This window comes from Lontra canadensis, unplaced genomic scaffold, assembly GCF_010015895.1.
Source record: "Lontra canadensis isolate GAN:19392208 unplaced genomic scaffold, GSC_riverotter_1.0 scaffold22, whole genome shotgun sequence".
NCBI classification, from domain to species: domain Eukaryota; kingdom Metazoa; phylum Chordata; class Mammalia; order Carnivora; family Mustelidae; genus Lontra; species Lontra canadensis.
Window position 1 is genome coordinate 24,266,246 of NW_022631016.1, and position 25,663 is coordinate 24,291,908.

The 25,663-nt window shown below is 38.7% G+C and overlaps 1 protein-coding gene across 1 annotated transcript in view; it reads left to right on the plus strand.

Moving 5' to 3' along the window:
- CDH6 (cadherin 6) overlaps positions 1 to 25,663 on the plus strand; it is a 119,376-nt gene that overhangs the window by 91,440 nt on the left and 2,273 nt on the right. The window contains exons 3-11 of the mRNA XM_032861916.1: positions 1,712 to 2,006; positions 5,455 to 5,574; positions 7,589 to 7,756; positions 9,824 to 10,011; positions 11,892 to 12,145; positions 17,621 to 17,757; positions 20,278 to 20,399; positions 21,670 to 21,787; positions 21,913 to 22,164. Of these exons, the coding sequence (XP_032717807.1) occupies positions 1,712 to 2,006; positions 5,455 to 5,574; positions 7,589 to 7,756; positions 9,824 to 10,011; positions 11,892 to 12,145; positions 17,621 to 17,757; positions 20,278 to 20,399; positions 21,670 to 21,787; positions 21,913 to 22,164 (1,654 nt within the window). The remainder of the gene's footprint in view (positions 1 to 1,711; positions 2,007 to 5,454; positions 5,575 to 7,588; positions 7,757 to 9,823; positions 10,012 to 11,891; positions 12,146 to 17,620; positions 17,758 to 20,277; positions 20,400 to 21,669; positions 21,788 to 21,912; positions 22,165 to 25,663) is intronic.

Consider the following 25,663-nt stretch of genomic DNA (forward strand, 5'->3'; position numbering starts at 1 on the left):
ACAGCCTTTAATATGTTAATGTACACTGGGTGACACCCAAGAAAAAGACAGAAGATGAAGTATTTCCAAAACTTATGGGAGCACAGAACCCCTTTTCCTTAGCATTTTATAAAAATAAAAGTTCATGAGATACACTTTCAGAAAGGCTGGATTCGCTTATTTTCAAAGTCCTTCTTTGGCTTGAGAGTCTATTTTCAAATGTGCTTGAAGACGCTACTTCAAGCATTTCATGTAGTGTTAATCAATGGGACACCAAGTTGGCTTACCCATTGCTACTATTGCCATTCTTGTTGTAACATGGCCCATATTCTGTCTAGACAGAGATGAAATAAGGTTTAAGGACTAGCTACCTTCCCAATAAACTACCTCCTCTCTGTGTAGCTGATGATTATAACTAGGATTTTAAAATAGTTCTCTTCCATTTTCACTTCTGCAAATTTGTGAATAGGGTTCGCTTATCTGAAGACCTAAGAAAATTCCTTCTAAACTTTTTCTGAGATGGGAAAAAGGGAACGAAGGACACTACAGGAACTCAGTGCTCTAGAAATCATCTCTGAGAGAGGCAACGTGGGCACGTCATCAAAGTTAGAATCATTCTCTTCCATTTCAATGGTATATTAACATTTCCTTAATTCCACCTTTAACCCAGATGCATTTCACTGACAGTCTTACCAGACCCTCTGCTTGATGATCGTCAGGGAACCCACTGCTTCATAATGCAGACCAATCCACTTCAGTCTGGCTCCAGTTTTTAGAAGATCCTCACCTATATTCAATGAAATTCTGAGTAGTAAATATTCTTGTTCTCAGTGACCTTGTAAATTGCCTAGTCAAGGGATTTTTTTCAAGGCACTGTTCCTAACAACACAATGTATCTCAAGTGCTTTGAGTTGAATTTCATAAGTAATTAAATAAATATCACATCTTCCCAGAAAAGTGATTATAAACGCCATCATATAAGACTCAAGGAGGGACGCCAGGGTGGTTCAGTCATTAAGCCTCTGCCTTTGGCTCAGGTCATGATCCCAGGGTCCTGGGATCGAGCCCCGCATTGGGCTCTCTGCTCAGTGGGCAGCCTGTTTCTCCCTCTCCCACTCCTCCTGCTTGTGCTCTCTCTCTAGCTGTGTCTTTTTCTGTCAAATAAACAAATAAAATCTTAAAAAAAAAAAAAAAGATTCAAGAAGACTGGGAGGTTCCCTAAATTTACCAAGATAGGAACATACAGAGGTAGAATGTACTCAGGTCTCTGTTTCAAAAACCAAACCCCTTTCTCAAGAGCATATCGCTTCTCTTGTATGTCCAGACACATGAAAGAGAGGAGGAGAGTGGATTTGTAAGATCTGAATGCTGCCAGGAAAACAGGAAAATAGTGAAACTAGTTTCATTCCAGCCAAGTTAATGTGTCCTTGGGCATCTTGCTATTACTCTGGCTTTTAGAATTCCCTTCTCTAACACAAGGATTACTACATTTTCTATAAGATCTGTCCCAGTTTTGGAAATTCCTGTGATTGGAAGGAAACATTCAATAATGAATGGCATTACTATTGAGAATTTAAGTAAATGAGAAAAACAAAACAAAACAAAACCCAAACCCGCATCCCTCAGAAAGGATTGAATGAAAGTTGACGTAGCAAGCAAGCATCATAATGACAAACAGTTTAGAATCACATGCTTGACTTTTACTTTCTTTAATTTTTTTTTTCTACACTAGTTACATTCAGACCAGGATAGAGGAGATGGATCACTTAAATATATCCTTTCAGGAGATGGAGCAGGAGATCTCTTCATTATCAATGAAAACACAGGGGATATACAGGCCACCAAGAGGCTGGACAGGGAAGAAAAACCTGTTTACATCCTTCGAGCTCAAGCTATAAACAGAAGGACAGGGAGGCCAGTGGAGCCTGAATCCGAATTCATCATCAAGATCCATGACATCAACGACAATGAACCAATATTTACCAAGGATGTTTACACGGCCACTGTTCCCGAAATGTCTGATGTTGGTGAGTGATATGCGATTTCAACCATACAATGTTTCTCCTCTAGTACATCAACTGAGTAAAGGATCCTAAGAGTGAAATTTACTAAGTTGAGTGAATTTAGATGCTAAATTCTTAAGCTATCCTATTTCAAAAACTTCCTTCATAACCTTTTTGTAAGTGCACCTGCATTTCCTAATATTATTCTAGCCTCATTTTATCATTATCTTTAAGAAAACAGTATTTCCTATAATGAAGAAGGGATGAAAAATGGCAGGCAAGAACAGGAGGAAGAAAGAGACATCACCTCAACCACTTCCTGCCCCCCAGGTGCCCACTCTGGTTCCTCAGGCTGAGAGAAGCAGCCCTCTCCACCTCTCAGCACATATTGGTACTGGGCCTGAAGTGAGGATCTTCCCCTTGTAAAACAAAAGCCTGAATTTACAATCTGGACTGAAGAGTAATGACATTTGCTTTAATTAACTATGTGTTTGGGAAAGAGACCCAAAGAAAATTAAAAAAAAAAAAAATCTTTAAAACAATGTGCAGATGATGATGTCTAGGGGATATATCTTTTACTAAGTGATGGAAATTAAAAGGTATTCATGACATTAATATGATGAATTAATATTTTGTGCACAATTCTACTACAAATTTTAAAGTTAACAAGTATGGCTTTAATTTGCTTAAATTGGGAGAAGGTTAACAGAATTTAAATTTTAAAAGATCATACTGACATCACACTTATCTACATTAAAATACTTCATGGGATCCAGTGACAAATTTTAAGCTACTTGTGTAAAGGGTTATTTTTATTTTTATTCAGTGTCAACTTCAGAAGGGCTAAATTACATAATAATAACTTTTCTATAATCCTGTGAGTCAGATATCAGAAACATTTTAGGTCACAGTTCCAAGACTTGGAAAAACCTAATCCATGGAAATGATTGTAAACCCTCTAAATCTTTCTCATCAAGAAGTCGCTCAGCTCATTACTTAAAGCCACTCAGTTTTGTTAGAAAAACCACAAACCATCAGCAAAGCAAGAGAGAGGGATTAGAATTTTAAAAGGAAGATTTGTTAGAAAAAAAATATTTTTCTTCCACATAGTAAAAGGGAGGAAGAATTGATGAAGCACTCTCATGGTCAGCACCAGCAAGGAAAACAGTTTCCAGAAAACAAAACTTGACATGCAAGGTGTCACTGCACAACTATAGGAGGTGCCATTCACTTTCAAAGCCATGATAGAATTAATATGTATTACAAATATTTGGGGATAGCTAGAAGTAACATGTCTTGAGGAAGGGAAGACTTTCTCATTTGTACACAGGCACAGTTATGTTCATATTAACCATTATCATGAATTAACACATCATTGTGATGATATAAAAAGGCATCTTGAGGTGCCTGGGTAACTCAGAGGGTTAATAAGCCTCTGCCTTTGACTCAGGTCACGATCTCAGGGTCCTAGGATCAAGCCTCTCATCCGGCTCTCTGCTCGGCAAGGGGTCTGCTTCCCCCTCGCTCTCTGCCTGCCTCTCTGCCTACTTGTGATCTCTCTCTCTCTCTGTCAAATAAATAAATAAATAATTTTTTTTTAAAGGTATCTTAAAGAAATTATATCATGATTGTGGGACAGCAGCAGGATGGTATAAATGGGCTTTGGTGTCAAGCAGACCTGAGTTTGAAAATCTACTAATAAGCAGCAACTTGATGTCTGATCCTTTGGTTCCATATCTACAAAAATAATAAAAGTCAAGTCCTAAGGATTATCATGAGGATGAAATGAGAAAACAAGTGCAGAGCCCCTGGTATAATATCTGGCAATGAACAGGTGCTCAAAACATCCAGATAATCATATTCTAAACACATTTGAATTGTATATTGATGTCAAATAAGAATGTGGGTGTTCGTTGACTTTTACTATTAGCTCTTGCTCTAAAATCATATAATGTTCCTTCCCACGTTATAAGGATGGGCGCTCTGTCTCATTAACATGACACATCCAGGGCATCCAACCCTAACACAGTCCAATATATTCATTCAACAAACGGGATTGGTTAGATATTACAAAAGCAATGTAAAGCTTCTAATACTCCTTGCATTTAACTTCCCTGTCCTTTCCATGGGCTGGAGTGCTCTAATAGTATGCTTATGGTTTATCTGATATGAATATCAAAAGTCAGCCATGAGATGATCTTCATCAGAGGGCCTTACCCTTTTTGGAAGTCACAGATCCCTTTGAGAATCAGATAAAAATCTATGGATCTTCTCTTCAATGAAATAGACATGTAATCATACACATAAAAATCTGTGTGGAATTTCATGGGGTTTAGGAATATTTTGAAGGTTATTAGGTGACTGTGGTCCTTAAAACAAGAATGCTGATCTAAAATATCATAGCCTTCTTTGTGCATTTAATTATAATCCTTTTTTTTTTTTTTTTTTTGGAACTATAGTTTCCAGTTGTGAATGCTCTGGGGTTTTAATTAATTCTCTAATCCAACCCTACCTCTTTAAAGGTTCAAGGTCTTTCAGCCTCTTGAATTATCAGATAGTTTTATTATTTAGGGTGCTTTAATTTGTAATTAACAGAAAACCCAACTCAAACTGGTTTAAAGAGAGAAGCAGTTTAAGTCATACTTAAGTCAAAAGTAAAGTAGGCTGGGGTGCTCGGGTGCCTCAGTGGGTTAAGCCTCTGCCTTCGGCTCAGGTCATGATCCCAGGGTCCTGGGATCGAGCCCCACATCCGACTCTCTGCTCAGCAGGGAGCCTGCTTCCCTCTCTCTCTCTGTGCCTGCCTCTCTGCCTACTTGTAATCTGTCTGTCAAATAAATAAATAAAAATCTTTAAAAAAAAAAAAGTAGGCTTTTGGATGTGGTTTGATTTGGGTTCAATTATTTCTCTGAAATTTTCTGTCCTGTTCAGCTTTGTCCTCAGGCTGACATCTCTGAGGTCACAAAATAGCTGCTGCACTGACAGGCCCTAGATCAGCACATTTCAATCCAGGAGAAAGAGCACCCATGGCACAGAATTCCAAAAAAAAAAAAAAAAAAAAAAAAAAAAAAAAAATCACAAGAGGCTTTCTGATTGGAGAACTCTGAAACTAATCCCTATAGAAAAAGTAATGCAAGTTGCTGATTGACTTAGGTCTGGATAACTTCCAAGGATGACCCTACCAAGAATCCAATCTCGTCCTTTGGAGATTGATTGGAATTGGTTCCACCCAAGGTCATGACCATCCCCCTGCTTCCCTCTAACCTAACCCTTACAACATTCAGAAATGTTGATCATCACACTCCTTCAGAGTGAGAAATCCAAGACTATTTAACCTAGCACTGTCCTGAAGTTCTCCACTCTTTGCCAGGATAGTTTTGTAGAAAAGTAAGATCATGCTTTCTCTTTCTATGTGTGGATCAAGGATCCATATGGACCCTTAATTTATTTTCAATTCATGTTTCTGTCGTTACAGGCACATTTGTTGTCCAAGTCACTGCAACTGATGCTGATGACCCAACTTATGGGAACAGTGCTAAAGTGGTGTATAGTATCCTACAGGGGCAGCCCTATTTTTCAGTTGAATCAGAAACAGGTTAGAATTCCTTTTTGATCTTCTTTTTAAATCTGTAATTTTAACTGACATGTTCAGCTGAGCTGGCATATTTTTTAATAAAAACAATCAGTGTAATTGAATTTTCTTAGATTCACCTGCCAAATACCAGCAATGTACTTGTAAACACGATATCCACATCATTTCAATCAAGAAATCTGACAATGGATGTTTCATCCATTATGTTTATATATGGTAGATTCAGAAAAACTTCTACAATGTTATTTTTTTCTTCCAGTTTGGGGTGAAGTTAAAGATTAATCCCTTCTGATAGTCATTGGGGCTATTTATAAAAATTCCAATTCTTTTTCTAGTTATTTGGTATCTCCTTCCCCTGCTCTGAAGCTAGCTAGTTGTAGCCAGGAGATTTGTTCGGGCCATCACTAGCAGTGATGCTAGTCACTTCCAAGCAGAACTTTTAGATCATGCACAATCTACATTCCTCTCCTCCTGCCACAGAGATCACAGATGGAAACCATTGTTGACACTGGTCTCCAGCCTGGATGTCTGTTATCCTCAGCAGAGCTTCTTGCTGGCCTACTCAGAGAATGAACAAAACATTAACGTTAGCATGTCAAGCCAGTAAGATTTTGCATTGTTTGTTATAACATTGTCTAGCATATCCTAACTGATACCATCCTAATAAACAAAGTGGATTCCTTAATGGAATCCTTTTTTTAACATCTCATTTTTCTGCATTTTCTCCATAGAGTAGCATATTATCTTATGATGAATTGTTTCTTAGGAAATACTGCCTGTGCTGTACAGTAAATTCTACACATATTTTTGCTATCATACAAGGAGTTGAGTTCCTTTCACACATTTTTCAAACATTCATTATTGTTAGCAGAAAACAAAACGTTTCTAGATTACTACATCCAGTTGGAAATCAATGTGTCAAGAGGTGTGATGAACTTGGAAAGAATCCCGAGGAGAAAGAAAACGTTGAGTTGAAAAACAATAAGGATGAAAAATTAGAAATATCCAACATAAAGGACAAAAGGCTAAGGGTATCTCCTGTATGTAAATGGAGGAGTACTGTGATTGGAGAACAGGTTGCAGCTCCACTTCCACGGAAGCCAGGACTATAGGAATAAAACTGACCCGTTGTCTGAGGTATTCGTGTTAAAAATTTAAAAAAAAAAAAAAAAAAAAAAAAGATATTTTCAGCTTCATTAGTTGTTAAGCACTGGAATGTGCTACCAGAGAAGGTTATAAAGCCTTTAAAGCCTTCAAAGCGTTTAAAGCCTATAAAGATTTTTGAAAGAATGTTGTTAATTTAAGCATAAAGCCTACATAGAGATTAGGCAAACTTTTAGTTCTTTCAACTACTTATTTTATAACTACCTGACAATAGAGATAAATGTGACCTAACATGAGAATGTTGGTTTCTGCTGGGACCAGTTGAACTCATGCTCACATCAGCTTTAGGAAAACTTCTATTCTCTAGGATCATACAGATGGTAATTACAGGAGAACCGATGCTGTGTTTTCTTAAGACCATAGTTTTGTGGTTTAGAAAATCCTCCGAATGTTCATTATGGTAGGTATATTTGATGAGCAATTAGCTGATTCAGTAAAGTGAAACTTAAGAGTCAGTTCAAGGAAATGGCTTAACAATTTCCTCATAGTACACTTACATGTCTTTTATTAAGCAGCTTAGTAGGAAGCACTGTAACACATGCCAAGTTACATTTTGCTGTGTTATCTTATACCACATGATATTTATACCTCCTACAATCTCTACTACTGCAGAACTGACTTGTACTTACTCACCACATGCGATAGGTGCTTGGTTTTTTTTAATGGATCTGTCTCCCTTATGTGGTTGTAATTGCCTTCAGCGTAAGGGCTATCTACAATCATCTTTACGTCACCCATGACATCAGTATAGTATATTATATATTGTAGATAACAATTCATGTTTGCATAAGTAAGTGACTTGATAAAGTATTTTTAATACATCCCTTTCCACTTCTGAATTTCACACCCATAGGTATCATCAAGACAGCTTTGCTCAACATGGATCGAGAAAACAGGGAGCAGTACCAAGTGGTGATTCAAGCCAAGGATATGGGTGGCCAGATGGGGGGATTATCTGGGACCACCACAGTGAACATCACGCTGACTGATGTCAACGACAATCCTCCCCGGTTTCCCCAGAGTAGGAACATTTCATTGAATGAATTTCTTCAGTGTACTTTTGTAAAACTCTAACAATGATATTTATTTCCATTATTATTAATTATCAGTATTAGTAATCTCAGTAAGAACCATACATTTATTAGCTAAGCAATTTCTGATATGGTTATTGGTTGGAAAGCTAACCCCATGGTTATATTTTCCTTATTAAAAAGCCCGCCACAAACATAAATTTGCTTGTGCAGAACATATGTGCACAAGCATGCTTCTATTTGTTTAAAAAAAAAATTGACTTTATGTTTTGTTAATTTAATCAGTCATATAATCTCTTTTAAATCCTCACAAAGCTTTGTAAGGGGAAGATTTATCATTTTACTGTTTCTAAAAATACAACTGGGGAAATAAATATGTACTTAATCCATTTGTAATCATAAATAGTTTTCTATATTATGGTTAATTGAGATACAAAAAGTCATCTCTAAAGTCATTAACTCTCGTGGCTAGATCAGAAAAAAAAAAGAAAGAAAAACAACATTCTTAAATGCCCACTTTGTATCAGGCAGTACCCTAGAGCCCTTCATATAAAACACCTCAAATGGGTACTGGCTTTAATATAATTTTTCTTCCAGAAACAAAATTCATTTCTGACCATGATCTAAGTAAACTACTTGAATCTTGTCTTCCACGAGAAAATAGGTGCCCACCATTAAAAAGAAAGCCCACTTACCCAATCATGGCATTTCTTTAAAGTTGGTCAGCTAATAGGTCAGCTAATATGGGCTTCTTTTATAACAGGAAATCGTTACATTTTCTTTAGGTTTTTTTTCAAGTATTTAATCAGAGCTAAATGCAAAAAACAGAGTATCAAACAAATTTCTGACTTAATGGGTTGAAGAAAGGTTTTATGGACCCTAAAATTTTCCCTCACAGAGGCCTGACATGACAAGATCAGAATCAGCAGTACTTTGCCCAAAAACCTCCTTTTCAGTAAAGGAATGCCCCGGGGAAGGAAAACAAAAGGAGGCACCTGGAATGCCGCTGGGACCTTACCTCACTTTGCTCTCTCCTTAGCTAGCCTGTGATCATTACTGAATAATGTACCAAACCTCAGGAGGGGAGAGTAACACATTGGCTTGTGTTATCATTTTGCCAAGGATGAGCCCAACACTTACTGAATGGATGAATATTATTGCATGACTCTATTCTAGTGGTATCATAGTCTATGTCCTCTCCAAAATAATTTGCACGGATGGTTGGCAAAATGTAACGGGTGAGAGTAAAATAAGTTTTGTGCCTTTTTTTTTTTTTTTGACCCTAAGTACATGCTGATCTGGCAGATCTAAACTGAAATTCACACGCAGTCTCCCTAAACTAATTTTGCAACATGAGGACATAAGGAAAGTGTACATCTATGAAATACAGATTTTAAATCAGCAATACAGATAGAAGAATTGGAGAAACCTAGGCATAGAAAAAATACTGTCATGGAATTGAAAAGAAGGGAGTAGTCAGAGAAACAGTTAGGAGCTTTCTCTCTCAATGTGTCTGTGTGTTAGGGATCAAACTGCAGCCAGACCAGCTCCCTGTGTGAGTGACAGAGTGTCTGCTTGGATACATCCTCCAGATCGCTGTCATTTGTTTCCACCTCCAGTTGTTATTAGCAGTGACACAAAAAACCCTTTTAAGAACTACGGCATAATTGGCTTAAAGTCACAGGTCAGGTTAAATTCTTTCCCATTCTTTCTGCTAAGATTAGTTAACGGGGGCTTTGAAACCCTGTGCAGCCCCCCACCCCCCAAGCCTCTTAGTCTTCCTTGCCATCATACCCGTGAACCTGGAGTCCTATTTACAGGACAAGAAAAGTGTTCTCCATTTGCAAAGAGACAGGTCATGACAGAAGAAATATTCTTAATAATCATGAAAGTAAGGATGTAAGGAGGATAGAGCTCCATTAATTATCGCAAGGAAAGTACAGATCAGCCTGCATCCGTAGTGATGTCTGAAAGAACTGTTAGAAAATAGGTTTGTGTTTATTATGATAGAGTATCCTTCATCTGTGCTTGACTTATATCTGTCTGGTGATTAATAGGTACATACCAGTTTAAAACCCCTGAATCTTCTCCACCGGGTACACCAATTGGCAGGATCAAAGCCAGCGATGCTGACATGGGAGAAAATGCTGAAATTGAGTACAGCATTACAGAGGGAGAGGGGCTGGACATGTTTGATGTCGTCACCGACCAGGAAACCCAGGAAGGGGTTATTACTGTCAAAAAGGTAATGCCATTTGTTAACTACAATGCAAACGAGACATTCATTTTTCTCCAGTCCCCGAGTAACTGGGGTAATTACATCTCACATGAATGTTCCTCTAGATTCTTATTTTACTAATTATTTTTTTTAAAACACCATGTCTAATGGTTGGCCTTTAGAGGTCCCCGATAATCTGATGCATTCATTAATGTCATACTTTTAATTAATTTTTATTAAGAACCTAATAAGTAAATAAATGACACAAATAAATAATACACATTAAAGTACATAAAATAAATACTGTCCATGAATAATAAACAAACAGTGCCGGACACTGCTGTAGATGCAGGAGGTGCAATGGTACATTCAACAGAATGGTCTCTGCTTTCGCAGAACTGCCAATCAAAGGCAGAAAAGAGACAAGGAAGCAAATAAACAAACAAACACGTGTATAGATATAAATTCTGATCATGCTTTGAAGGAAGAGAGTAACACAAGCAGTGATAAAGGTGGCCTGAAGCAGAGAGAGGATATAAAAAGACCACAAAAATAAATTAACACAAATTTCCTATGAGCTCTAGCTATGTTTTGGAACATGATAATAAGTTTTTTATACTTCTGAATTCCAATTTTTGCCCTATGTCCTCACTCACTATTTATCCCCCCCCCAATATTGTCTAGCACCACAGAGCAGTACACAGAAGTGTGGAAAAATTTAAAACCAATAAACCGTGTGCCAAAGCTAAAAATACATTAATTTTGGTTACTTTTTTTAATGATGGCACTACCCTCATGTATGATGTAGTATTTTCTCTCTCCGTTAGCACACTGTTATATCCGCTGGTGAAGATAAGCATAGGTGGATGTAAATAATGAGAAAATTCTTTCCTCATAAGCTTTGGATTACATGTCTGAATACCTGGAAACACAATAAAACATGTTTAAGCGACACTCAGACCAATGTTTTATACTGTAATATAATTAGGAGGCCCATTAGTGTGCATTAACCTTTTTAATTTTCTTAGTGCCTTATCAGATTCAAACTGAAATTTTGCCTAGCCGACTAAATCACATTCACTAATGTCTTGATTAATTGTGTTTCTAGTGAGCCTTGTCATATCATCATCTAAAACTAAAAGTCAGCAATAAGTATTTGGGTTCATTTTGTCTCCAGAAGTAGAGATACTTTTCCTAAAGACCTCTGACAGCAATGATCATTACTTTCATTCGCAAGTAATTAGCCCAATGCCCTTATCAGGATATCACTTGGAATATTTTATCAACTCATGCACATGCAAAAAATAAATAAATAAATAAATCTATTTTATCTGAATGAGGTAAAGGGAGTCATGATGTAAACATGCGGTTCTCAATTCTGGCTGCACATCAGCCTCACTGCAGGCAGTATTTCAAAGTACAGATTTCCGCCCCCACCACAGATATTTTGGTGTCATGATCCAGGGTGGGGGTCCAGATACTGGCAAATTTTAAAACACTCAAAAGTGTTCAAGTACAGCCAGATGTGACGATAGCTGAAACAGAATAATCTACCACGTATTTGCCAACTTGCCCCTGACATGGGTCCCTCTAGTCAAATACAAGATTTTTTTTTTTTAAAGGAGGTCTTACAAGACTCCTGCTTCCAGGTTCCCTTCCCGTCCATTATACCTTGCATGCGTGCACCCACTTGCAAGGCCACAGCAGCCATGGTTTCAGCCCACGCTCTTCATCAGGAGGGCTTGGCATCTGAACTCCCATGCCTTTGCCCAATTTCACACTGCGTGGTGATGTCCCTAAGCAACGTGGTCATATTCGTTCACCCAAGATTTGCACTAAAAATGGCTCATGTCTTTCTGTGTGTCTTGGTTGCTTCCAATATGTCTCCTCCCCCTACCCTCCCCAAGCTCTTGGACTTTGAAAAGAAGAAAGTGTACACCCTCAAGGTGGAAGCCTCCAATCCTCACGTGGAACCCCGCTTTCTCTACCTGGGTCCGTTCAAAGATGCAGCTACTGTCCGAATTATGGTGGAAGATGTGGATGAGCCCCCGGTCTTCAGCAAACTGGCCTACATCCTGCAGATAAGAGAAGATGCTCAGATAAACACGACAATAGGCTCAGTCACAGCCCAAGATCCAGATGCTGCCAGGAATCCGGTCAAGTAAGCATTTTCCTGCAACCCATCTCTTTCAGAAGCTTTAGCTGAATGCTATGCAAGTATCACCTGAAAGTTAGAAAGTTAATCCTTTTTCTCAATGAGACACTTGTGTCTTCCTGAAAAAACGAATCTAAACAGCATCTTTACTCTCCTTGCTCAGAATAAACATTGTTTTAGCAGCAGTGTAAATTTAAAAAACACAAAATCTGGGGGGGGGGGGGGGGGGAGGGTTTCCAAAATGATCTATAGGAGTTGACTACTTAACATGGAAATGGTACAAGGAAATACAACAGAATGGCCTGGAATTTTTCTTTAAGGCCTTAGATTTATCAAAGAGTAGCATGGAGAGAGTTCTGTGACTTTTAATAAACAAGACACCAGCCAGGGTCTGTTTCTCAAGCATACAAGGACCTATCATGTAACACTTAGAGGCAGAATTATGCTCCATTTGGATGCATAATTTTTTTCTTTTTCAGACGTGGATAAAAATAGGAACCACTTCATGATATATGTCTGCAAAATCTGGGGAAATTAATAGAGCTGAATCCTAATTTATACTGTGTAAGCAAGTTCTGTTTTCTCTATACGTTCCTTATACCTTAGCTGTAAATAATGCTGCAAGAAAGCCTCATTGCTCTTTGAAACCCAGATGCTTTCGTATTCTAGAATTTTATCAGGAGAGCAATGGAGTCAACAACTTCCAGCTTTGAGTCAATAGCTTAGTTGACCAGATGAGAAAACTGCTAAATCAGAATATCATTCTAACAATTATCCCCTGTAAAAAAATAAATAAATAAAATTAAAAAAAAAAAAAAGTAAGCAAACTGACAAGTTAGAGAAACTCTTGCCAGGGAACCCACAGATAAATTCTGATCAGGACACCTGCCATATGCCAGGTATGTTCTAGGCTTTAGAGATACAACAGAGAACACTATCAAGTCCTGATCTCATCAAGCTTACATTCTGATTGGGACAGACAGAAATAGGCAAACAACAAATATGCAGTATATCAGGTAAAATACACTGTAAGCAGTAAGATAAAATGGAAATAGAGGGTTTATGTAGTGTGGTCAGGCTTGCCCTTGGTAGGAAATCATTTGAGTAGAGATTTGATTGAAATGAAGGGATGAACCATGATGTTATGTGGTGGAAGAACATTCCAGGAAGGGGGGAAAATGAGGGTAAGGTCTGATACCAGAGCTTACTTGGCATGAAGAAGGAGTAGCAAGGAGGCTTCTGAGCTAGTAGATAGCAACGTGGGGAGTGGTTTGTAAGGCAGGAGGCAACAAGGAGGTATGGTAAATGGAGAGTGTGGGAGGCCCTACAGGGCCATTTGTAGGCCTTGGTAAAGACTGGATTCTACTCTGATTGAGGTAGGAAGCCACTGCAGAGCTTTGAGTAGGAGTATGGCCTAATCTGAAACTACTTATTAAAAGGATCACACTGGCTGCCCCATGAAGAATATTATTGCAGTTGAAAGAGTTTGAGTTTCTAAGGCAATCATTTTCTAACTTTTCAGCTATGAGCTCTTGGTTCGAATGAAACCTGATGCAAGTCCCACATCTAAAACACAAAAATGCCTGGCTTACTCTCAGGGAATAGTTTTAAATCATTGGAAAATAGACTGTTGTTTTATCACTCTCCTGGAATACCTGTAGACTACTTGAACTGGACTATGGTCAGCCCAAAGTAGCCACATGTAAGCTCCATGGATCAAGTGTTCTTCGACATACATTTAATATTATTAATAAGGAAAATTAATGACAGTCTATGCTTGTACAACAAATAATCTTAAGTATTTTCACAATGATTCTCTCAGTTGGAGTTTGTCCTAAGTGTGTAAGGGAAAAATCTTAGCAAGTCAATGTCAGGACCAATAACGGTGTAATGCTGGAAGTTTATATAAATATGAGCTTTGTTACCTCTTTGATCAATCAACATATTTTTAACTGATAATGTGTCCTGGGAATTTAGGCTACGTTTTTATGTCTATTTTATTTTATTTTTTTGTCTATTTTATTTTTTATAATGAATACCATTTTAACCCACTGCACTATTTTATGTTTTATTAAAGGAAGTAGTTAACTTGTCAGACTGGGTTGGCTCTCAGCCAGTTTTGAAGTTTCTTATGCCAGCCTTTTCTTGGTACATATAGATTTCAAATACAGAAATAGATTTAAGATTAAAAATATAAATAAGAGGGTGCCTGGGTGGCTCAGTTGGCTAAGCAACTGCTTTCGGCTCAGGTCATGATCCTGGAGTCCTGAGATCGTGTCCCACATCAGGGTCCCTGCTCGGCAGGGAGTCTGCTTCTCCCTCTGACCCTCCCCCTTCTCATGCTCTCTCCCTCCCTCTCTCTCTCTCATTCACTCTCTCTCATTCTCTCTCTTTCTCTCAAATAAATAAATAAAATCTTTAAAAAAATATACAAATAAGGGGGTGCCTGGGTGGCTCAGTGGGTTAAGGCCTCTGCCTCCGGCTCGGGTCATGATCTCAGGGTCTTGGGATAGAGCCCCGGCGTCGGGCTCTCTGCTCGGCAGGGAGCCTGCTTCCTCCTTCTCTCTGCCTGCCTCTCTTCTACTTATGATCTCTCTCTGTCAAATAAGCAAATAAAATCTTTATATATATATATAAATAAATAAAATAAAAATATAAAATATAAATAAGATATATGATATATAAGTGTATATTCCAGGGAGTACTTTTATAGGACAAAAGTGATTCTCATATTGGGAAAGTATATCCACACATAGTTTTTGGTTATCCAAGATGTAAATATTGAACAACTAGGCATTAGACAATATGTTAGGTACATAATTAATACTAGAGAATTCTCCCCCAAACACTGATTTATTGTTATGCAGATACAAATCTTTAATTATTTAATTTCATAAAATAATTTTCTTCCAGTAACTTTATCACAGATGCCCTTTGACTTCCATGGAAGAGTCTTATAAAATGTCACTCTGAATAGATGTTATGAAAAATTTACATGCAAACATACTTCCTTTCCTGACCCACAAATCTCCCTGACTTGAGAAGATACATTAGAAGACAAATTATTGAATCACAGAATATAATAAATTTCTGGGATGGGGGGGGAAGAGCTACCTGCAAAATAATCTGCTATAATCATGTTCAGATTGATTACTTTGTTCCTTATCTGTTAAGAATACAGTTAATGTGACTGGGCAGTAAATATAGCAGATGTGAATTGAAATTACTTTGGAAAGAAAAACAACAAATAGACAAGGCTTCGTGTGCAAACCATCTTTCCTAAACAATGTAGACATTTGAAATTTCCTATTAATTTTTAAATCTCCCAATTAAGGGAAAAACTCTACAATTTGGGTATTTCCTAAGTGGTTTCTCTCTAGAATCAAAAGCCACCTTCAACTAAAAATTCCTCACCCCATATTCTTTATTTAAAGGATTGATGGGAAATATGATTATTTGTAAAACTTAAAGCTATAGCAGGAAGAAAACAAAGAACAAGAAAAGATTACTGCTGTCTAAATTGTAACAGCTTACAAAGGCAATAAGCAGCATATCTTAAACTTGACATTTTTCATGAGGGAAAAAAATATTTGTAGGTAATCATTAAATTTCTTACAAAGTCTATGAATATTGAGATTTCCTTTTTGGGTAATTAGTTATCTGCTATAAATATTTATCATTCTCAAATTAAAAATGAAGGCAGGTGATCAAGTTCAATGCTGTTGCCTAAAATTCTTAAAAACATTGATCCATGAAATAAATGGCAAAAATACTAGCTGTTTTATCTGTAGGAGATGAATCCTTAATAATAAAATATTAGGTTTATATAAACTAAAATTAAAATTCTAACCTGACTTGAGATAGAGATATTGGTTTTGAGCTTCTTAATTCTCTTTAATATCAGGTTTAAATAGACTACAATGATCAAATATCTATTTTACTTAGACCCTTGATAGATGACAAAAATGTCTTAGTAAAATAAAATACGTATTATAATTCACTAGTTATATTTTAAAGCAAAATAATCAACTGAAATAGAATCTTGAACATGGTACACTATTACAAGTTAGTAACAAGAGCTTATTTTTCTTAGAGTATTCATAATAAGTCTACATGTGTATGACTAGTTGGTCATTTACTTCATTGTATTCTACTGAGCCAACATTTTTAAATATTCCATCATGACGCAAATTTTGAGACTGTAGCTGAAATGGCAATTTTTCTTCCTCATGACCTTAACATATCAACTGTCTCCAGAATTTTCTCTTTAATGTCCCCTACATAAAACAGAGTCCACACATTCTTTCCCCATATATAGCTATTCCAAAAACTAGTGATAAATTGATAAAGGTAATGTTTCTCAAAATCTACCAGTCATCCTTCAATTTCAGTGTTGAAAACTCTGTCCTCCTTTGATTTCTAGGATACCTCTTGGTTGTCTTTGAATTCTCTGTACTCCTTAAATAGTTCCCTAGCTCCTACTCTGCTCTGGGCAGCGTGGGTCTCCATTTTCTCCATTTAAGTGATTCTGTCTTTAATATTTTTCTTCCTTCACTGGACCTTCTCTTCCTAGACAAGCGAACTGGAAATCTAAGTTGTCAATCCAGATCTTTCCCTTCCCAGAATTTCCTTAAGCACCTCAGCTTCAGTATATCAAAATGGGAACTTGGGATCTTCCCCAAATCCTGTTCTTTTCTTCTGTCAGTTTGTGACCGCACCAGCCAACCATTCTCCTTAATTCAATCAGTGATTTAGATCAGAACATTTCCCTGCTTAAAATCTGCAGGTTGATTCACACTGCTCTTAGAACAAATCCCATCTCCTTGCCATGGCCAGCCCATCCTTCTACAGTCCAGACTCCGAATCTCTCCCCAACCTCATTTTCTGTCTCCCTTTACCCACCTCACAAACTGCAGCCACGCTAGCCAATTTCTGCTTCGTTCTACATAATGATTTTTAAAATAAAGTGGATAACAGCAAACTAGACAATCATCCTACTCACGCACATGACCACCTGTGTACCCATTAAAGTTTTAAGGTTCTAAAAATGTGAGTTAAAATGTGACAATTACTATACAAACTTGATACAAATTACATGTAAAAGAAACTTTGTTGGTGATTCTCAAACTCATGCAACTTGTCTAATGGGTTTACCATTAGGACCTCAATTGCAAAGGATTAATTTCCCAGAATATTTTGCTTAATATTAAGTTATAGGTATGCAAATATGTGCTACAAGTAGATAAATTCATGTAACAGACATTCTGGGAATAGTTTTAGGATGTGAGAATAACAAATACAAAGAAAACCTTTCTTGCATTGTACTGGGACAGGGGGTAGCTACACTTGTGGTAAGCAAAGCATACACGTAGACTTGTCAAATCATTATGCTGGACACTGAAACTAAGGTAACTGTGTGTCAACTGTATTTCACTTTGAAAAGAAAAGAAAATCATTCTAAATTCTACTCTGCATTTTTAGGTATTCTGTTGATCGACACACAGATATGGACAGAATATTCAACATTGATTCTGGAAATGGTTCAATTTTTACATCGAAACTTCTTGACCGAGAAACGCTGCTGTGGCACAATATCACAGTGATAGCAACAGAGATCAGTAAGTCAAACTTCACACCGCAGCTGTCCCCAATTGATGGAGTGAGTGTCCCGGCAAGGGCTGGTGAAGCAAGGCTGAAATTCATCACCATGTACAATATGTATCCTACTCGATACATATTGAGGGAAAGATCCTGGTAACGGTTTGCAGTAATGCTTCTTCTAGGCAGGTGTTAATTCATTCACAAATGCAGGGGCACCTGCAGATGAGCCGTCGTTCAGAAACAATAAAATGAGAATGCATCTCTCAAGGGAGGTTGAATTGGTACATATTGGATTTGATTCCAAAAAGCTTTATCAATCAGAACATTACAGAAGCAGCTGAAAAACATGGGCTCATGGTTGGAATTGGGAGGGGAGGGGAAGGAAATCAAGTATATTAAAAAATGAAGGCATTACTTAGAAATCTTTCAGATATCTATCCTCCAGCTTTCTAAATAATTTCTATTTCAAAATCATTATAGGAGTAAGAGATATAAATTTTAGCTTTTCCACTGTACACCAAAGTGAGCAATCCAAACCACCAAGTAATCAATAAAATGTTTAGAGCGGATTTTTATGGAAGTCCCCATGAAATTGAAGGCAAAGAAAAACAGTGCCAAATGAATGCTTCAAATAAAATGATTATACACAGTAAAAATTGTGTAATATAAACACAATGTGTAGTACATGAAAGAAAAAGTATTTTTAAAATAACACTTAAATGTTTAAAAATAGGCTTCCAAATTATAGCTCATTTTTTAGTTTTTGTTTTTGACTTTAAAAGTTCAAATATTTTTAGCTCAGTTGGGTATCTAGTGTGAAATATTCCATATCTAATGGTGTATTACAGCAGTATTCTTTGTCAACCTAACTCATGAGATATGAAATGGCTGAAGAATATTGAGTAGAATAATAACTAATATGGGCAAAATGAAGCATTGCTTTGTGATAGCATAAAGAACTCCTAATTACAAATTTGTTAGGTAGGAATTTGCTCTCCAGAATTTATGTCGAGGGACTAATGCAGATACTGATGACAAAGCATAGTCAAAGCTTTAAAATTACAAAATTATTTTTCACACCAAAAAGGACCATTTTTTAAAGCCTCATGAAATTGTATGTTTTACTGAAGTAGTTATTTCACGTGTATTTTAAGCTTTGTGCCTAATTTTTTTTTAAGATTTAATGTTTCTGTGATATATTTGAAAGTATTAGTGATAAAGACCTTTTAAAACTTCATCTTCGGCAGCTCCAACTTTGGAAAAATAATGGGAGTGACATTTAGATGCAAAGGAGCTTAAGAATCTTATTGTCTAAACTTCTTAACTGTCTTTGAGGCAACAGAAGCCCAGAGCTTACATAAAACCAGCCCACTCCCATCCCCTGCCCTTGGCACTTGCTGTTCCCTTTATCTGGAGAGCCGGAAATACTCACATGGCTTAATTCTTCTCTTTATTCATGTCCCTGTCCAAATGGCATCTCATCAGATGAGACTGAGCGGTCATCCCACTCAAAGTAGCACCTCCACCGCTCTCCCATCCCCTCCCCTGTTCAATTTTCTCCATAGCACTCACCATCTGATGCACTACTTCTGTGTTTACAGTTTATCTGCCCCCATCAGAATAAAGCTCCAGGATGCAGGCTCTTTGTTATGCCCCCATGTATCCCAGCACCCCGAAGAGTGGCTGGCACGTATTAGAAATGGGATGCTCACTAAATGCTTAAGACATGAACAAACAGATTTATATAAGCGAAGTGAATGAGGAGCGCTGAGCTCAGAGATTCCAACGCCTGGTTCTTAGACCAGGAATCCGTCTTCCACTACCCAAAATACTCATTCACCTCCAGTCCTCCCTCCAACATGGACGCTGCCCTCTCATTATCCGGGATGAACAGCCTGGGCTTTGGAGTCAAATAGACCCAAGTTGAAGTCTAGGCTCTACTTCTTACTTACCACCTCTGTGAAGATGAACAAATTAACTAACCTATCCATGCCTCGGTTTCCTCATCTCTATAGTAAGGGGCGATAACTGTATTTACCTCAGAAGTTTATAAGGATTAAATAAGATAATAGGGCAAAGTGCTGAGCACTACATCAAGCTTGTACTCAGCACGAGAACTAAAGAATTAAGACCAAAATAACCATCGGTCTCCTTCATTCCACCCCCACCAAGCCCCACTTTCTTTTGTACAAATTTTCCCCATCTCCCTGCTTCTTTGGCTTCTCTTAAAATCTGCCTCTAACCTGCCCTTCCTGGATATCTTTTCTTTATTTTGTGTGACCCTGGGGTTTGCTATCCAGTTGTACTCTAACCATACAAGTAGCTTTTTCTTATAGGTATGTCTAGCAGGTGTATTCAACTCCACAACTACCAGTCTCATTCTTTTTGGTGACTAACTTGGCACACAATGCCCTGTGGTACTCAGAGCAGCCTTGGGCAATCTGTGTATGAATGAAAAAGGAATGAGTGACCGTTGTCTAAAGGGGATTGGCGATCAATACACAAATGCCTATTTCTTTCTTTTTGGCATGTTGCAGATAACCCAAAGCAAAGCAGCCGAGTCCCTCTATATATCAAAGTTCTAGATGTCAATGACAATGCCCCAGAATTTGCTGAGTTCTATGAAACCTTTGTCTGCGAAAAAGCAAAAGCAGATCAGGTGAGTTTCATAAAAAAGCAAATTAATTCAGTCAGATTAATTTAGATCTTCTAATACACAGAGCTGAGGGCCAGTTTTGAATTATCTATGAAGTAAATGCTAAGAAAATTAATACTATAAATAAGAAGCAGAATGAATGTTTAACTTGCATAAGAGAACAAAGAGTTTTTAATAACTGGAAGTTCAGGGCGCCTGGGTGGCTCAGTGGGTTAAAGCCTCTGCCTTCGGCTCAGGTCATGATCCCAGGGTCCTGGGATCAAGCCCCACATCAGGCTCTCTGCTCAGCAGGGAGCCTGCTTCCCCCTCTCTCTCTGCCTGCCTCTCTGCCTACTTGTGACCTCTCTCTCTCTCTGTCAAATAAATAAAAAATATCTTTAAAAAAAAAAAAGAACTGGAAGTTCATCACTCTCAGAGACTGATGCTGATTCAAATCAGTCTTAAGTTTTCATTAAAATAGATGAGTCACAACTTTATTGGAAAAATCTTAATTGGTAAGCATACTTTTAATTACCATATATACTGGAGAGCAATAACCAGAACACATTTTACAATTGTCTATAACTCATAGTTTCACTAATTTATATTGCCCATCTCTACAAGTAATCCAAATTCGTGAATGTTTTCCTGTTTTACATATTTGTCCCCACCTGAGATAGGTCTTTTCTGCCAGTGATATAAAAATTATGTTACAGTTTGTAAAAATAGAAGTGCACTGTTAAAATTCATGTTAAAGCAGGAAGCTGACGGTGTTTTTTGCACAAACTTTCTTTTTAGCTCTTAGGCAAGTCGATGGCCTATGTATATATCACGATTGCATTTCTGAACAGGCTCTGTCCACAGAGGGCCTGAATTTTTTCTTAGTTGAAATGTTGTCATAGAGCTTTGTGGTCTTTTATAGCTTTGTATCACTCTAGGGCAGTGATTCACAACCCACATGATTTTGCCCACAGGGAACAGGTGGCACTGTTTGGGGACATTTTTGATTGTCAACAAGAGTAGGGTGCTACTGGTGTGTAGTGGGAGGAGGCCAGGCTTGCTGAGAAATATCCTATAGTGCCCGGGACAGCCCCACAACAAAGTAGTATTCCTGCCTCTATTTCCAACCCATCAGTTCCTTGCATAAAGGGGATTCATTGTAAATATTCTAGAGGCTATTGTTTTTAAATTCAAATTAGAAGTCACATAGTCAAGCAATTTACTGCAGAATTGTAAGGAACACTTTTGAGTTAGCTGAACTTCAAAGCAGCTTTATTTATGGTTTTGATTTTAGTTGATTCAGACCCTACGAGCCATTGACAAAGATGACCCTTACAGCGGGCACCAATTCTCATTCTCTCTGGCCCCTGAAGCAGCCAGTGGCTCAAATTTTACCATTCAAGACAACAAAGGTAAACGCACCCAAGTTATCTTCTCTACATGTTGGTATCTTTCTCTCTGTCTATCAGCATCACAATTGTTCCAGTCCATGATGTGGCAGGCCCATGACATTGACCGCTTTGCTTTCCTATCGCAGATAACACGGCAGGAATCTTAACTCGGAAGAATGGCTATAACAGACACGAGATGAGCACCTATCTCCTGCCAGTGGTGATTTCTGACAACGACTACCCAGTCCAAAGCAGCACTGGGACCGTGACTGTCCGGGTCTGTGCATGTGACCACCACGGGAACATGCAGTCATGCCACGCGGAGGCCCTCGTGCACCCCACGGGCCTGAGCACGGGGGCCCTGATCGCCATCCTTCTGTGCATCGTGACCCTACTAGGTAAACTGCTTCTCCCTGCATCCTATGTCCCCATGCTGAGGGGCCCACACTGTTACTGTGACACCCTAGACTTATCCACCTCCCCCAGTAAGGCATATAGCCTGATCTAGGTGAGTAGAGTTATATGCTGAGAATCTGTGTTGTTCAACCATGAACAAGTTTTTGCTTGAAAGTAGCTCTGGAGAATGAACAGATGTGAAACTTGGCGATGCCTTCACCTACCCAGGGAACACCACCCAATATTCACCTACCCAGGAATCTATCTATCTATCAGACAGGGAATGAATCCCAGGGGACTGGAGGGCACCCTCAATATGCCCTTTTCATTTCATTTGTTGTTTCCTGTTTAACCTGGCAAGCATTGTTAAATTTTAAAGAGAGAAAGTCATCCAGCATGGAGAGTGTGCTGATGACCCTCTCTATGAAGGTAAAGTTTAAAGATCGAGGGGGAAAGCGGAAAGAGAAATGTGATGACTTTTTCTCTCCCATACAGGGAAATAAAAAGCGATTAAATTTTCTTCCACCCAGCTAACTTGCTTTGGTCTACCCATTTGAATCACTACCTTCTTAGCCTGCTCCCCAACTGCCACATACACAATGTCTATTATTTCTCAGACTCGTAATAATAAACAACTTCTGTGACTGAGGAAATAAATCTGGGACCAAAAGAAATGAATGCAATCAAGGTGAAAATCAAGATCCAGCAATGATTCAAATGAAATTTTTATCCTCGACCCATGAATTAAGCACACAGGTTGAGCTCAAAAATGCTCCACAGACCGCTGAGTGTTGTGAGCTAAGAAATCAAATGTTAGTTCATTCAGTCCTTCCAAAAATCAAAGTAAGCTTTTGCTACACAAGTGGAAGAAAGGTAAGAAGTTAAACGTCAACCTAGCTTGCACAGGCGGGACAGCTCTTTTTAAAAATGACAATATAGCATTGAGAAGAATAAAGAGTAAAAGACCTACATTTTTCCAAGAGGAGAATGCCTAGGGATCCCTCCTTAAGAGCTCACATTCCACATCAGTTTTGCTAATTAAAACAGAAGTCTTGAAAACTTAACTACAGAACTGTGATTCTCTTTGTCAACGAAGATTTGGGGAAAGTATTTTAAGATATGAGGATAAATAAAAGCTGACAGTATGCAAAGACAAATCAGTGTTTCTAATGGTGTGAGTCTGTAAAAATTGTTTTGGAAGAGAAGGATATGAATATTCTTTTTGATTTGTGGGGGGAGGTTGCTTTTAGAAGGGCTGAATTGGCAGGGCTGTAGTCAGGGAGAATTCCATGGACTCTTCTGTGGTCCATAGAAGGAGAACTGACTCTCACTTCAAAGAGGTGATTCTTCCTCTCCTTCATCATCTACACATTTTCTCTCTCCCGCCCCCCACCCCACCGGCTTTTCTCCTCCTCACCAACTCCCTTTATCCTCTCTCCATCATTTCCTTCCTCCAGTAAATTCACTGTTTCCTCATTACTCCTCACATGTCTCTGTGCTCCCTACATCTGGTCTAGTCTCTTTGGAATTCCATACCTAATAAAAAAAGGAACTCAATGGGAATGACCCTCTACTAGGCTAACACCAGTGTGGGCTACACACTGGCCAAGATGCTTCACAACTGTTCTCCTTTATCCCTCAGAACTACCTGGTATATATTTATCTGCATCTCAAATAAGAAAACCAAGGCTCTAAGAAGTGCAGCCTGTAGCCACATCACACAGCTAATAGGTGGTAGAACAGAGTTCCAGACTCGGGTCTTCTCCACCTGAGCCCTGGTGCTTCCACACCGCAGTCTGCTCTCTTTGTGAGCTCAGAGAAGGCAGGGCAAGGTCCAGGCTGAAAGAGAGCCTGAGCTGGAAATGAGACAGTCAAAGAAGGTGGAGGCAAACAGATTTCGTAAGAGACGGAAAAGCCACACCAATGTGGGAGGAAATCTGCCATCAATAAAGTGGATCCTGTGGCATCTCTTGTTTTATTTACAAAAATAAAACCACAGTGAAAACAACTATGACATCTCGTGTCTCCATGGTGCTTTAAAGTCTACAGAACTCACACATTGACGAACTCATTCCTGATGACAACACTGGGCACTTTATTATTGCCTCTCTTTCACAGAAAGAAACAGACTTAAAAGGGTCAAATCCTTTAAGCAAGCCTAGGCAGGCTGATTTTAAATGCTTTGCTACCTTCTAGCTTTATGATGGGATTTGAGCACAAATTGGTCCAAGCGTTGCCCCCACCCCAAATCTCACTGCTGTCCTCTGGCCTCAGGGGGTAGAGAAAAGGGAAGAGGTCAGTTACTAGATAGAAAGCTATTACTCTCTCAGAATGTATGTTTTTTGTTCCACGTGCTTAGAACTCACATCTTTAGTTGATAAAAGTTAGCTGTGAGAAAGATCTATCTTCTAGAATTTCTGTTCAGATGTACACTGGGCCAAAAAGAAAAGATACAGGCAGTTGTAGCTGTAGGAGAAATTAGGCAGTGAATAAATGCCTTTACATTACCCAGTGTGCCCTCTCTTCTAGGTACTGCACTTTCGAGTGTGCAAAGGACCAAAACAAAAAAAATACAGATCACTTAAACTGGGGCGGAATTAGGTAGTGATAAACGCCTGCTATCTTGCCTTAAATGGTGGTGGGACCGTTGTACATTAAGGGTTGAATGCTTTGGGAGACATTCGTCTTGATTCTATTCGCTATCCCCAGAGGCCATCCTTAGTTACAATCCTCTGTTTTGCAAATCCTTGTCATTGGTCACACCGGAATCCGGCACAAAGGGTAGATGATGAGCATCCCTCTGCCCAGAGCCCTGCAAGTTTTCACCCACGTGCACCTCAGGGTAAAGTGAGGACATACAGAAGCCTCCAGGCCCCACAAGACATGGCCTTTCCCCACTCCCTTCCTGTCGGGGTGGGGGGTTGGGTGGCTCCCTCAGGTCCAGCTATAGGGTCTCCTGGCTGTTTGTCAAACACTCCAAGCACCCTAGCATCCCAGCACCCTTCTTCTAGCTCTGTCCTCTTCACCCAACAGCTCCTTGGATAACTCCCCACCCCTTTGCTGCAATGGCACTTCCTCAATGAGACAATCTTCTAAAAAGCATATGCAGCCTCTCCTTCACACGTGGAAGTGCCCTTCACCTTCCTCCTCTGCTCTGTTTTGGTTTACACTGTACATATCACCTTCTAATAATTTCTAATAATTGGGTCTCCATCCACCACCGCCACCACCACTCCTGCCCACCTGGAATGTTTTCCACTGAGAGTGCCTGGAACAGTACCTGGCACAGAGTAGGCGCTACACATTTAATGAATGAATAAATATAGAAACGCACTGAATGGCTGGGACAAATGAGGCACGAGGATGCTCTTTGGCAGCAAGAGAGGATGTGTACGATTATACAACCACGCACTTGAAACAGCAATATTGGGTAGCCTTCCAAAGGAGTCTATAATACAAATGTGCTTGGTGATTAAAAGTGTTTGCTTTAAAAAAAAAAAA